The sequence below is a fragment of the Capra hircus genome, chromosome 2 (genome assembly GCF_001704415.2).
Source record: "Capra hircus breed San Clemente chromosome 2, ASM170441v1, whole genome shotgun sequence".
NCBI lineage: Eukaryota > Metazoa > Chordata > Mammalia > Artiodactyla > Bovidae > Capra > Capra hircus.
In genome coordinates this window covers 111,677,149-111,693,102 of record NC_030809.1, presented here as the reverse complement: position 1 = coordinate 111,693,102, position 15,954 = coordinate 111,677,149, and the positions used below count along the sequence as shown (strand labels likewise).

The 15,954-nt window shown below is 39.3% G+C and overlaps 1 protein-coding gene across 1 annotated transcript in view; it reads right to left on the bottom strand.

The window, feature by feature from the left end:
• The window catches only part of HAT1 (histone acetyltransferase 1), a 39,619-nt gene extending 35,946 nt beyond the window's left edge, over positions 1 to 3,673 (bottom strand). The window contains exons 1-2 of the mRNA XM_005675964.2: positions 3,598 to 3,673; positions 1,265 to 1,369 (exon numbers count right to left, since the gene is read on the bottom strand). Coding sequence (XP_005676021.1) covers positions 1,265 to 1,369; positions 3,598 to 3,604 — 112 coding nt within the window. The 5' untranslated portion in view covers positions 3,605 to 3,673. The remainder of the gene's footprint in view (positions 1 to 1,264; positions 1,370 to 3,597) is intronic.

Below are 15,954 nucleotides of genomic sequence, written 5' to 3'. Positions count from 1 at the left end.
TGGTTTTAAAAAAAAATATATGTACAGGAAAAAAAACTTTGATCAGTATTATCTTTTTAGTGAGGTGTCAGGACACAAGTATCTTCTTTATCACCTTCTCTGTATTCGTCACATTTATACTGTTTTAAATAATTATAGCTAACATTTACTGTGACTGTCTACATCAAGTTTTTCAAGCACTTTACTTGTATTTAATCTCATATTTAATTCACTACAAATAATATTAATTCCCTTTTAAAGATGAAAAATCTAAGGAATGGAAAGTGATGGAACCAGAACTCATTAGCACATGTTTTTTAAACGGCCTTATTGAGTTATAAATTTACATTCCATAAACTCAACTGTTTTAAGAGTATAATTTTAAGATTTTTAGTAAATTTAGACTTGTGTACCACTACCACAATCTAATTTTAAAATCCTGCCATTACACAAAAGAAATCTAATCTGCAGTCATTCTCTGTTGCCACCCTGAGACCCAGGTAACCACTAACCTTTCTGTTTCTGTGCATCTGCTTTTTCTGAACACTCACACAAATGGAATCATGCAGTATATCTGGTTTCCGTCACTTTAGAATGTTTTTGAGGTTCCCCTATGCTGTAGCATGTATCGGCCCTTCACTCCTTTTTACTGTCAAATAGTATCCCATTACATGGATATACCACACTTGGTTTAACCATTTACCAGCTGATTGGTATCCACATCATATCCTTTGGCTATTGCGAATAATACTCCTGTGAACATTCACATACAAGTTTTTGGATGGACAAACATTTTAAATTCTCTTGGGCAGACATCTAGGAGTTGAACTGTTCAGTCATATAGCAAATATATGTTTACTCTTTAAGATCCTGCCAAACTGTTTTCCAAAGTAACTGCAAAACTGTTTCCCAAAGTAATTGCATCATTTTATGCACCCACCAGGAATATGAGTCTCTTTCCACATTCTCACCAACACTTATTTTCTATTATTTTTATAAGCAAAAAGGTAAAGGTAAATGTTTTTAGGAGGTTAAGACCATTTCTACTCGTCATTATTTTGCCACACTGAACTTTTGACCTGTAAACTCTGCCATCTCTCAAACATCTACCCACTCCATGATACAAATCAAGACTTCATAAAATCTGGACGTGCTCAATTAGTATAGAAAACTAAACATAAACTGCAATAAACAATAAAATAAGCCATACAAGCGCCATGAACAACTGCTCTTACACAAAATTCCCCTTCATATACCTAACACTACTTAGAAAAGGCATACATACCTAATTTCAGTTCAATTGCTGTGTTGGTGTTACATTTGTACTCGGCCAGTTTCTTCTCAACTGCACTCTTGTATTCAACCAAAAACTTCTCCATAGCACCAAATCCTAAGAAACAGCATTTTAAAAAGACTAGTTGGAAGTGATTAATCAAACCTTAAAAAAAAAGAGGGGTTCTTACTAGAAGTGGAATAAAGGTAAGTCTTTAACTATGCTAAAGGTAAGTCTTTAACTATGCTAACAGACCAGAGTTCCAAATACTCCTACATAAATGTACTGAGTATATGACTGTCTCATTATTAAACAGAATAAATATCACTTTTGAGATAGAGGCTTGTGAACCAGACTGGCTTTACAGAAATGAGTAAACTTGATAATTAACATAACAGACTACTGACATTTCTAAATATTTAATATTAATATAAATTATCTGCTAGGATTTATACCTAAGTAGCAGCAGCAGCAGCCTTTTAAAAAGAAATATAAAAAGGATTAAGAATCAAGCTAAGAATGTCCTTCAATAATTACAAGATAGCATTTTATTCATAATACTGGAAAAATTCTACCCAAAGTACTTTCAGATCAACTATTTCAAAACCAACAACTAATAATGCATAGAAAGATTATCTCAGGAAGGATACACAAGAAACCAGTAAACATTGCTATTTTTAGTATAAAAGAGAAGGAACAAGGACATGATTAGGAAAGAAATTTTTTAACCATGTGCAGAGACATAGGCTATTGGAATAATCAAGTGGTTTTACTACAAGGTGGCTATCCATCAATGTATATGATAATTAACAATGGAAGAAACCATTATCAAGAGAAACTTTCAAGCAAAGATGGCAATAAATCTCCTGACTAATCATAAAAATTAGGGAAAACTCAGGTAAAAAAGTCATGAGTAGAAATGAAAAACAGGGTACAATGACATGCCATAAACTTCAGTAAGTGGTTACGACACAAGTACACAGAAAATGGGCAACACTTGAGGCAGTACAGATTAAAGGTTTGGAGTCAGAACTGTTGGATTCAAATCCAGGCTTCATCATTTGCTTACCGCATCTATGACCTAGAGCACATTACTTGGCTTCTCTGAACAAATCGATAAGAGTATAATAGAACCTACCTCAGACTTCATCTATGAAAATGAGGGAACAGAACCCACCTCAAGGCATTTATGTATAATCTAAGCAACAAATCATACATTAGTTTAATCCTCACAATTCTGCAAGACAAGTAGATACTTTATCAGCCCCCTTTCATATTCAAAAGCTCAGGCTTAGCAAGACGTTTGGTTGCTTAAAGGTCACTTGATTACTAAATGGTGGGACTGAGATTCGAATTTAGATGTAATTCTTAAAACAGTTCACCCTGTGCAATACACGGGTGCCCCCTCTTAAGACAGTACCAATGGACCCTAAAATCCTACAGTCTCTATCTGGTAGAAGAGGTCTTCGTTAAACATCTGTAGAGCTCATGCTATACCCTGTCTATCCAGCACATCCATAAACGTCTACTGAGACTACTAGGAAGGCACTGGGAAAAGATAAAAAGAAACTGTCCGTCACTTCAAAAGATATGTAACAGGGAAAAACAAAGAAAAAAAGCATATACCACACCAAAACAATCGTAATACACGTACAAAATAATGGCAATAATTAGTTATTAAACGCTAAATTTAAGAGATTCAATAAAGAAAGCAGAATGGAATAAATACAGAATTATATAGACATCCCCTAAAAGAGAAGTTTAGATGAAGGAAGAATGCTTAATCCTCTTTCTCAAAGGAAATCTATATAAATCCTAGGACTACTTAAGTGTGAGAGATTAAGGAGACTACTATGAAGTCAAACAAGACTCAAATGAGAGCCTTGGCGCAGGGTAAGGCAGCACTGCGCTGGCTCAGAAGTTGAAGTATAGGGTGGAGGAAGACCTGGAAGAGGAGGGTCTGAGCATTAAAATCAGCTGGCGGGAACAGGCTCAGACTAGAGGCTGGGGCAGCAGTGGGCAAAAGGAACGAGAAGAGAAACAAGCGTCCAGGCACCTGGCACCTTACAAGACCAAACCACCACGCTTTTTCCTGGTGTCTTGGTCCCTCTCAGGGGCCGAGTTGCCCGCTGAAGGTGCAGAACCCCGAGCAGTTGGGGGCGGGGGCACGAATCTCGGCGGAAAAAGAGCTGGGCTGACAGTTCCGCGCTCCGAGGTTGAAACAGGCCTTCTAAACCCCAGGCAAGAGCTCGAAAGTTCCAGGCGGGTACTGTCACCTCCGTCTCGGTGTTCATTCCCAAACCTGCCCACCCTCTCCCCTTGGTAAACTTTTCCCGGGAACTTACCCGCCATTTCCGAGCTGCGAGCACCCGCGGCTGAGGGAGGACGAATCAACCGCGCGCGCTCCCAGGCCGGAAGTGAGCCCACTTTCTGACGCATTTCCCCCGCCCACCCCTAGCCTGTAGCTGGCCAATGAGAGAAGGAGGTTCGAGGCGCGGCGTGGTGGAAGCGTCTTGAGAGGCGGGGCCAAGACTGGGGGGGCGGGCTCGGACGGTTGCCTAGGCACAGCGAGCGCAGTCAGTCCCTTTGCAGGCTTGAATTGCTGGAGGAGGCCGCGAAGGGATATTCTCTGTTAAGACGCTCGCTGGCTTGAGGAGTTTCTATCGGCTTGATTTGAATGTATACATACCTTATGACAGTTTTCTGTACCCCCTTAGCGATGTTTGGGAGTGGAAGAGAAACTTTCCACTTGACCTGGACTGTAGATTCAAACACCCGAGCCCTGTCGGTAAAATAAAGGGACTGAGTTGTGATTTCCGGAGAAATTTTCACTTGTTTATATTTTTGCGGTAAATACTTGTTTAACATCGTTTTTCTTTCATGTTTTTTAACAATATGTATACGGTGTGAGACTTCGGTACTCTGTTTTCACTTTAAGTTTATTGCGCAAGAGTCTGCACTGCACTTAGTCGCTCAGTCATGTCCGACTCTTGCGACCCCATAGACTTCAGCGTGCCAGGTTCTTCTGTCCATGGGATTCTTCAGGCAAGAATACCGGAGTGGGTTGCCATTTCCTTCTCTAGGGGATCTTCCCAACGCAGGGATGGAACCCAAGCCTCCCGCGTTGCAGTCAGACTCTTTACTGAGTGAGCTACAAGGGAAGCCCACACAAGAAGGTTCAGTCAGTTCAGTTCAGTCGCTCAGTCGTGTCTGACTCTTTGCGACCCCATGAATTGCAGCACGCCAGGCCTCCCTGTCCATCACCATCTCCCGGAGTTCACTCAGACTCACCTCCATCGAATCAGTGATGCCATCCAGCCATCTCGTCCTCTGTCGTCCCCTTCTCCTGCCCACAATCCCTCCCAGCATCAGTCTTTTCCAGTGAGTCAACTCTTCGCATGAGGTGGCCAAAGTACTGGAGTTTCAGCTTTAGCATCGTTCCTTTCAAAAAAGTCCTAGGGCTGATCTCCTTCAGAATGGACTGGTTGGATCTCCTTGCAGTCCAAGGGACTCTCAAGAGTCTTCTCCAAGTCTTCTCCACAGTTCAAAAGCATCAATTCTTCAGCGCTCAGCCTTCTTCACAGAGTTTAGTATACCGAAATTGCTACTCAATAATACCTCAGGTGACTTGTTCTGCTCCTACATGTCTCAAGTCCTAGTGGCCGAAACCACAAGCACAGGATGCTCCCCGATTTGGGCCATAGGGCTTGTTAGTGTTTAGTAGCTGCTGAAACGGTCCCAGAGTATAAACCACTGTTTGCGTGTCTGCGTCCTCAGTTCTTCAGTCCTGTCAGACTTTGCTACCCCATGGACTGCAGTCCACCAGGCTCCTCTGTCCATGGGATTTCCCAGGCAAAAATGCCACAGTAGGTTGCTATTTCCTTCTCCAGGGATCTTCCCGACCCAGGAATCCAACCAGAGTCTTCTGCGTTGGCAGGCGGATTCTTTACCACTGAGCCACCTGGGAAGCCCCTGTTTAGGTATCCACAATTATTCCCACATGTCTATATACTAGAATGCCTTGTCTCAACAAATGTTGGTTAATAGGTTTTATGATGATGATACTAGAGCTAAAATGGACCATTGGGATGACAATCTAGAACTAACACAGTTCCTTCTTTTAAAGACGAGGAAACTAAACCCAGAAAAGAGAATTACCCAAATTCACACTCAGTATACAGCTTATACAAAAGCCCAGGTTTCCAGATTCTCAGCTAGGTATTTCACTACATGGATATGGCCCTCGTGAAGATAAAGATCAGAAAACATACTGAGAATGCTCAGATCGCTTTCCTTTAAGCCTTAATGAAACACAAGAAATTATGATCATAATATTAAGGAAACTGAAATCATTGTCACTAATGACATTATTGATCAAAAATAGAAAACAATCTTTTTTATATAATCATTTTTTCAAAATGGCAAGATTCATCATTTCTTTCCAAAACTACCTTACCTGTAGATTGGTCAATAGCTGACTGGCAATTATGATTCTTAAAACAAGAAATTAAAAGGGAGTTGTCTTAATGCAGCAAAGCTGAAACAGAGTTTATGACTTCATCTGACTTCATAGTTAGTTGTGGGCTTCCCAAGTGGCACTAGTGGTAAAGAACCCACCTGCCAATGCCAGAAACACACAAGATGCAAGTTTGATCCCTGGGTCAGGAACATCCTCTAGAGGGCATGGCAGCCCACTCTGGTATCTTGCCTGGAGAAAGTCATGGACAGAGGAGCCTGGCAGGCTACAGTCCATGGGGTCGCAAAGAATCAGATATGACTGAGTGACTAAACACGGCACAGCATACATATGATGAGTAAGAAATAAGCTGAATATGAAAAAAAATGACACCTATGTATTTTGTGACAAACATTTAGTATTATGATTTGCTTGCAGAATTGAGGTTACAGTTTTAAATTGCCCTTGTTTTAGAACTGTTCATGCATATTTATTAAAATGTCATGGGGCTTCTCTGGTGGTCTAATGGTTAAGAATCTGTGCTCCCAGTGCAAGGGGCATGGGTTGGATCCCTGGTCTGGGAACTAGGATCCTGCATGCCTGGACAGGGCAGCCAAAAATAAATAAATAAAAATAAAATGGAAAAAAAGTCACAGAATACGTGTTTCACTAGTTTAGCTAAAAGCCAAATGAATGACTTCTTTCAGAAAAGTAATAGTAAAATTACCAAAAAGGAAAAAATATTTTTAGGGTGTTACCCTTCTTTTTAAATTTATATTTTACTTTATTCTAAAGGGGATTTAGGGGATTTTACTGCCACAGAGTAAAATTTCTGCAAAAGGAATGTGCTGTTCTGAGGTATATGGAGGAGGCTGCATTGTGGTATGAAAAGTTCAGTTCTACTCCTTGGTAGACCTTGTTTCCTCTATTAAGTGGAGATAATAATACCTTCCCATTCATCGCATTGGGTTGTTGTGAAAAGCAAATGGAACGATATTTAGGAAAGAGGTTTATAAATTATAAAAATTTGATATTAATATGAGGTGGTATTAGTATACCATTCATTCTAGAATAGGAAATTTGGAAAAGGCATTTTTCTTCATAGCAAATAGTCATATTACATTGCTAGGAATGAACTAGCAACCATATGTTTTGTACATGTTCAAGTGCATATGGGCTAGTAAATTTTGTCATCCTATCCTTAAACCTCCACAAGGGATTTAAAAAAAAATAAAATAAAATAAAACAAAACATGATATTGAAAAGATGGTTATCAGAAAGTGGATGGAGGAAATTTGGGATCCAAAAGAAAAATGCAGGTACTTGACGTGTCTTTATTTCAAAATATATGCCTGTCTACAAACAAATAACAATAACCAGTTAATTCATTTGTTTAACACATAGTGGAAATGGTGGGGATGTGGGGTGTGAGTGTCAGTTCCCAGAACAATTATCCAGAATCCCCTACCCAGATAGATTACTTTCATATGAGATGAAAGAAAATAAAAAGTGATAAGTAATGTTGGAGGAATAGCTTAAAAGGGACAGTACCAACAGTTTACATATTCCATTTTTCAGTTCTCATATACTACCTATAGGTGTGTCAACTAGTACTTTTTGAGAGGCAATTTAGCAATTTTAACAAATATAACATATTTCAATTTGTCTATCTTTGAAGTAGCAGTTCCACTTAAAAGTATTTCTCCTACAAAGCTATTTGCACAAGAATGCAAAGATAAATAATCAAAGATGTTCAAGGCAGCATTAATTTTACTGGCACATTGGAAATAGTCTAACATTCATCAAAAGGAGCTAGCTAAAATGTACTGACTTGGGGAAATACACTACTGTTGTTCATTCACTCAGTCGTGTCCAACTCTTTGCAGCCCCATGGACTGCAGCATGCCAGGCCTCCCTGTCCTTTACCATCTCCCGGAGCTTGCTGAAACTCATGTCCATTGAGTCAGTGATGCCATCCAACCATCTCGTCTTCTGTCATCCCCTTCTCCTCCTGCTTTCAATCTTTCCCAGCATCAGGGTCTTTTCTAATGAGTCGGCTCTTTGCATCAGGTGGCCAAAGTATTGGAACTTCAGCTTTAGCATCAGTCCTTCCAATGAATATTCAGGATTGATTTTCTTTAGGATCGAATGATTTGATCTCCTTGCTGTCCAAGGAACTCTCAAGAGTCTTCTCCAACACCACAGTTCAAAAGCATCAATTCTTCTGGTTCAGCCTTCTTTATGGCTGAAACATTCATCAAAAGGAGCTAGCTAATATGTACTGACTTGAGGAAATGCCTACTATCAGTTCAGTTCAGTTCAGCTGCTCAGTCATATCCGACTCTTTGCGACCTCATGAACTGCAGCACACCAGGCCTCCCTGTCCATCACCAACTCCCAGAGTTCACCCAGACTCGCGTCCATCGAGTCAGTGATGCCATCCAGCCATCTCATCCTCAGTCGTCCCCTTCTCCTCCTGCCTCCTATCCCTCCCAGCATCAAAGTCTTTTCCAATGAGTCAACTCTTCGCATGAAGTGGCCAAAGTACTGGAGTTTCAGCTTTAGCATCATTCCTTCCAAAGAAATCCCAGGGTTAATCTCCTTCACAATGGACTGGTTGGATCTCCTTGCAGTCCAAGCGACTCTCAAGAGTCTTCTCCAACACCACAGTTCAAAAGCATCAATTCTTTGACGCTCAGCCTTCTTCACAGTCCAACTCTCGCATCCATACATGACCACAGGAAAAACCATAGCCTTGACTAGACAGACCTTTGTTGACAAAGTAATGTCTCTGCTTTTGAATATGCTATCCAGGTTGGTCATAACTTTTCTTCCAAGGAGTAAGTGTCTTTTCATTTCATGGCTGCATTCACCATCTGCAGTGATTTTGGAGCCAAAAAAAAATAAAGTCTGACACTGTTTCCACTGTTTCCCCATCTATTTCCCATGGAGTGATGGGACCGGATGCCATGATCTTCGTTTTCTGAATGTTGAGATTTAAGCCAACTTTTTCACTCTCCTCTTTTACTTTCAACAAGACGCTTTTTAGTTCCTCTTTACTTTCTGCCATAAGGGTGGTATCATCTGCATATCTGAGGTTATTGATATTTCTCCCGGCAATCTTGATTCCAGCTTGTGTTTCTTCCAGTCCAGCGTTTCTCATGATGTGCTCTGCACAGAAGTTAAATAAGCAGGGTGACAATATACAGCCTTGATGTACTCCTTTTCCTATTTGGAACCAGTCTGTTGTTCCATGTCCAGTTCTAACTGTTGCTTCCTGACCTGCATACAGATTTCTCAAGAGGCAGGTTAGGTGGTCTGGTATTCCCATCTCTTTCAGAATATTCCACAGTTAAAAGTAAGTTATATAACATTATAATGCTATTTTACTTGTATAGTGCATAATGTTAGTTGCTCAGTCATGTCCGACTCTTTGCGACCCCAGGAAATATAGGCCAGGCTCCTCTGTCTATGGAATTCTCCAGGCAAGAATACTGGAGTGGGTTGTCATTTCCTTCTCTAGGGGCACTTCCCAACCCAGAGATCAAACCCAGGTCTCCTGCATTGCAAGCAGATTCTTTACCATCTGAGCCACCAGGGAAGCCCAATTTTACTTGTATAAAGAAGTGTATTCTGATATAAACAAAGAAAACATCTGGAAGCATAAACAACTAGTTTAACTGTGGCTACTTGTAAGAGACGGAATTTGGAGATGAGGATTAATCAGGGATTTTAAAAAAAAGTTTTCTTCTTTTAATGAGGATATGTTGGTTTCTTTTTTTTTTCTTTTTTTTGTTGTTGGTTTCTTTTATAATTAAAAACATCAATCTTTTGGAAGTTTTTAGACATGGTGGCTAACTCTACACTCTTCTTTATGTCTGGTAAATTATGATACACAGAATAAAGAGAAGCAGCTTAATTGGCACAAAGAACATTAGTTGAAAATTAATATTTCTGGTTTTGCATTCTGTCATTATTTATAAGCAAAGAATAGTCACAAAGAAAAGAGGACTATAATTGCTTATTCTTGTTTACAAAGTGACCAGTCAGGGATGCCCCGTTTACTTTTTGAAACAAAAAATGCTTTAATTATATACATCTACTTAGGGTGAGTAATATAATAATGCTTATGATAGTTCACATTTCATAATTATTGCTTCAAATATTAATTTTTTTTCAGGTTTAGCCAATGCAAAAATGACCATTACTTCTCTGCTTTAAACTTTTTTGCTGTTGTTTGTGTTGTACCTTAAGGTGGAAGAGTTTCAGTATAGGAGGAGGGTGAAGAAAACTACCAAAGCCACTTTGTTATTAAACGTGCTGTGCTTAGTTGCTCAGTCGTGTCTGACTCTTTGCATCCCCATGGACTGTAGCCTGCCAGGCTCCTCTATCCATGGGGATTCTTCAGGCAAGAATACTGGAGTGGTTGCCATGCCCTCTCCAGGGGATCTTCCCAACCCAGGGATTGAACCCAGGTCTCCCACACTGCAGGCGGATTCACCATGTGAGCCACCAGGGAATATTATATAATTAAGAATAAAAAGTGGTGAAAATTATGACTAGTAATATTCATTCTAAACTGATACATTGTTTCAATCATTCTGTCTTTTTTTATTGTGGTAAAAAATACACAACATAAAATTGACAATCTTCATCATTGGTAAGCATACAGTTCATTGGCACTAAGTATATTCACATTGTTGTGAACATGTCATTCTAGTGGACTGGTTTTCAGCCACCTCTTTTGTAACCTGTTTACTCATATCACTATGCAAAACAAGACTGTTAACTTCCTATGATCTGGATATACAAAGTGAAGAGTTTTCATACCAGCTATATAATACTGTTAAGTGTTTAGTTCCTAAAACTGTTCTTTAAAAGGATGATAAAATAAGACAGCTTTATAGTAATGTTTCTTCAATCAGAATTTTGAGGGAATATATCAACATATAGTTGTTAACAAGCTAGAGCTACCAATCACGGTGCAAATTAGTCACATTAATTCTTTCTGAAAATGTTGCTACAGGGAATCCAGAATTTAATGAGCAAAGAGGAAGAAACTGTCATGCTAACTGGCACCATATAATACAAAGAGAACCTGTGTCATCAGATAAAAAGGGTGTGTTGGTAGGGTTGCTGCTGCTGCTAAGTCGCTTCAGTCGTGTCTGACTCTGTGCGACCCCATAGACGGCAGCCCACCAGGCTCCCCCGTCCCTGGGATTCTCCAGGCAAGAACACTGGAGTGGGCTGCCATTTCCTTCTCCAATGTTGGTAGGGTTAGGATACATTTAAACAATAAATGGCTTTCTCTCACATATCTTTATAAAGTTTTGTTGTATATGAGGCAGTTTATATTATAGATATGGTATTATTTTTAAATATAGTTTAAGAGCAATTAAGGTGCTTTAAATAATATAGAATCAGGATTTTTAGAACAAAATGATTTTAGAAATCAGATAATCTAGTCATTGTCATGGTTTTTTTTTAATTTGGTATGCATGTGCATAAAAACTTTTGCTCATATCTCCTTTTAATTCCTGTGTTAAATATTGCTATTATTTTTAATTTTTTAGACAAAAGAGAATATGAATGCTCATTTTTTAATATTTTCTATCTCAGTTGTTCACCTGTGCATCCCTGAAGATCCCTGACTTAAAACACCCTTTGCTTGAGGTTCTTTAGCAAATAACTAGCAAAGCTGATACTGTGACCTGTCTCAGTTTGGTCCTATGTTTTCCCATTTTTTTCTTTCCTTTCTTTCTATACAAAGGGCTATTTCCTTCATGAAATGCTTTAATTTGCAAAGAAAGTTACTGGGTCTAGCATGTGATTGATATCTAATAAATATTTGTTAAGTGACTTTGCAGTAACACCATCAAGAACACAATTAATCCCCCAAACATCTAAACTTCCACTTTTGTTCAAGCATTCCATGGTTTCTGGTATTGGAAACTGCTCCTTCCTTGTTTTAAAACATCCATGAGCATATGATTAGAATCAAAGAGACTAAAAATTAACTTATCCATGTTTGGGTTTTTCTTTTAATATGTATTTTTATTTATTTATTTGACAGTGCTGGGTCTTAGCTGCAGCGTGTTGGATTTTCGATCTTCGATTCAGCATGCATGATCTTTTGGTGGGTCATGAGAACTCTTTAGCTGCGGTGGTTGGGATCTAATTCCCTGACCAGAGATGGAACCCAGAACCTTTACACTGGGAGTGCAGAGTCTTAGCCACTGGACCACCGGGGAAGTCCCTACTTTATCCATGTTAACCCATTACTACCAACATGTATAAAACACAGGTGTTTTTCTTCTATTAAATTGTTCTCTGGATGTCATCAGGGAGTAGGGAGTGATCAATACAATCCTCAGGAGATGGTCTTTTGCCAGAGTAAATTAATCCCCAGTACAATGGCTGAAAAGACAAGATTCCATGGGACATAGGTATTCTTATAGACAAACCCAAATCGTCAGTATCTTTGGCTTTCCCCAGAAAATTTTAACTCAGATTAAGTTCTGGCTTTCTTACACAGCTCTAAGCCTATCTAGCCAGCTTCCTAATTGGGAGCTTACCCTCCTTTTCTATACCTCTTTCTTTCTCTCAATCAGTTCAGCACCCAAATGTTTAGGCACTAAATGTAAACTGCCATCTCCCCAAACCCAGGCCCTATTTGGAATCTACTTACACAGTCCAAGAGAAGTGTATGTTGAATAAGTGGTATGGTGGATATAACAGTCTGTTCTTTCTTTTCTCCCTGGATTTCCCACAACAGACAGGGATGTGGTCATGCTATAACTGGCAGCAGCCCCACACTTCACCCCAACTGAGGCTTTTATTCCCTTCCCTCACTTCTCTGCACTTTTCCCCGCTGAGGGCTGTCCTCTCTGGGGTCTGCTGTGTTCACTCAGCAAAGTGAGCCTGCTTATCACAGAAGGATTGCCTCACTTTCTGATCTGTCCTCCTAGGGAATAATTGTGAATGATCACCTACTCCACTCTTTAACCTATTTACTTCTTTTTGATATCTCCTCCAGACCTGAAACTGTTTTGCCTTCATCTTCAAGTTCTTCCTGAAGTGAGAACAATTTTTTTTAAGTAACATTTACTAAAGATTTTTATTCAAATTAACTGTTGTATTGAATACATTAACATTTAAATTTGCCTATATTCTTTCTTCTTAGGCCCGCTCTCATGTTTGTCTCCTTCCCCTTCTCTGTCTGGTCCTTAAGGTCTATTCATATATAAGCAAAATTATCTATTTACTGCAATACTACCTTATATTCTCCATTTATGAAATCTTATCTAAAAGTCTGAATATTAACTAAAAATATGTAATATTCTCAATTAAGAATGAATACTTGGAGAAGTGAAAACTTCCCTTTTAAAAAAGTCATAGGAATAAGGTCAAGGGATTCCTGAAATATTTAAAAATATTAACAAATAATTATAACATCTTATGTTATACAAGTTTTGTTAGACCAAGATCACAGGAAAAAGCAGGACAAAAATTTTCTTTTTCAAAAAAGTGTGACTGCACATCTACATTGCCCTTGGATGTATAGAAGCCCTGTTAAGCTAAATTGTCTGTTTCTTTCATTTGGTAATTCTTGCTTTTCTTCCCTTGTCAAGCAGCCTTTCAAGTTATTTTATTTTCAGACCTTGAACTACATGTTGTTCTTTTGAGTAAAATGCACAGAAGAACTGCATCAGGGAGATGACAAACATCCAATTCATTTAAATAATATTAGTATGATTTAATTACCTTAGGTTTTGCTTTGCTTTCTGTTAAATAAAATAAATTAGATAATATGTTTAAATGCTAAATGACAATTTTATTTATTATTAGGAGACTTAATTGTATATGAGCCCTTATCTAAGCACAGATGAGAGCTGCACAGTTAGGAACGTCTCTGGTAGTTCAGTGGCTAAGAATCCATGCTCCTAATGCAGAGGCCCCGGGTTTGATCCTGCTCAGGGGACTAGAACCTGCATGCCACAACTAAGACCCGGAATAGCGAAATAAATAAAAATAAATATTAAAAACTCAAAACATGGATAACATGTTATCCATTTATTAAAGGTAGATAAATACTTACCTAAATTGTCACTGTAACAGAATAATAGCTGTAATTTGAAAGGTCATTCTTCAGTGAGCTTTATTTTATTTTTATGCTATCTTGTTCATATATATTTCTCCTTGGGGTCATAAGGGTTGAAATTTAAAAAAAGATAGCCATAAACTTTTTATCTCTTACTAGGCTTGGTTTGGAGAAGGCAATGGCAACCCACTCCAGAACTCTTGCCTGGAAAATCCCATGGACGTAGGAGCCTGGTGGGCTACAGTCCATGTGGTCACAAATAGTCAGGCACAACTGAGCAACTTCACTTTCACTTTTCACTTTCATGCATTGGAGAAAGAAATGGCAACCTACTCCAGTGTCTTGCCTGGAGAATCCCAGGGATGAGGGAGCCTGGTAGGCTGCCTATGGGGTCGCACAGAGTCGGCCACAACTGAAGTGACTTAGCAGCAATAGCAGGCTTGGGTTAAGAAGGGGTTAAAAGGCTTTACTATGCATGGTATCCACTGTTTCCCCATCTATTTCCCATGAAGTGATGGGACCAGATGCCATGATCTTCGTTTTCTGAATGTTGAGCTTTAAGCCAAATTTTTCACTCTCCACTGTCACTTTCATCAAGAGGCTTTTTAGCTCCCCTTCACTTTCTGCCATAAGGGTGGTGTCATCTGCATATCTGAGGTGATGGATATTTCTCCTGGCAATCTTGATTCCAGCTTGTGCTTCTTCCAGCCCAGCGTTTCTCATGATGTACTCTGCATAGAAGTTAAATAAGCAGGGTGACAATATACAGCCTGACATACTCCTTTTCCTATTTGGAACCAGGCTGTTGTTCCATATCCAGTTCTAACTGTTGCTTCCTGACCTGCATACAGATTTCTCAAGAGGCAGGTCAGGTGGTCTGGTATTCCCATCTCTTTCAGAATTTTCCACAATTTATTGTGATCCACACAGTCAAAGGCTTTGGCATAGTCAATAAAGCAGAAATATATGTTTTTCTGGAACTCTCTTGCTTTTTCCATGATCCAGCAGATGTTGGCAATTTGACCTCTGGTTCCTCTGCCTTTTCTAAAACCAGCTTGAACATCTGGAAGTTCACAGTTCATGTATTGCTGAAGCCTGGCTTGGAGAATTTCGAGCATTACTTTACTAGCGTGTGAGATGAGTGCAATTGTATGGTAGTTTGAGCATTCTTTTGCATTGCCTTTCTTTGGGATTGGAATGAAAACTGATCTTTTCCAGTCCTGTGGCCACTGCTGAGTTTTCCAAATTTGCTGGCATATTTAGTGCAGCACTTTCACAGCATCATCTTTCAGGATTTGAAATAGCTCAACTGGAATTCCATCACCTCCACTAGCTTTGTTTGTAGTGATGCTTCCTAAGGCCCCCTTGACTTCACATTCCAGGATGTCTGGCTCTAGGTGAGTGATCACACCATCGTGATTATCTTGGTCGTGAAGATCTTTTTTGTACAGTTCTTCTGTGTATTCCTGCCACCTCTTCTTAATATCTTCTGCTTCTGTTAGGTCCAGACCATTTCTGTCCTTTATCGAAACCATCTTTGCATGAAATGTTCCCTTGGTATCTCTAATTTTCTTGAAGAGATCTCTAGTCTTTCCCATTCTGTTGTTTTCCTCTATTTCTTTGCACTGATCGCTGAGGAAGGCTTTCTTATTTCTTCTTGGTATTCTTTGGAACTCTGCATTCAGATGTTTATATCTTTCCTTTTCTCCTTTGCTTTTTGCTTTTCTTCTTTTCACAGCTATTTGTAAGGTCTCCTCAGACAGCCATTTTGCTTTTTTGCATTTCTTTCCCCTGGGGTTGGTCTTGATCTCTGTCTCCTGTACAATGTCAGGAACCTCCGTCCATAGTTCATTAGGCACTCTATTTATCAGATCTAGTCCCTTAAATCTATTTCTCACTTCTACTGTATAATCATAAGGGATTTGATTTAGGTCATACCTGAGTAGCCTAGTGGTTTTCCCTACTTTCTTCAATTTAAGCCTGAATTTGGCAATCAGGAGTGCCAAATGGCAACAGTGGAAACAGTGTCAGACTTTATTTTGGGGGGCTCCAAAATCATTGCAGATGGTGACTGCAGCCATGAAATTAAAAGGCGCTTACTCCTTGGAAGAAAAGTTATGACCAACCTAGATAGCATATTCAAAA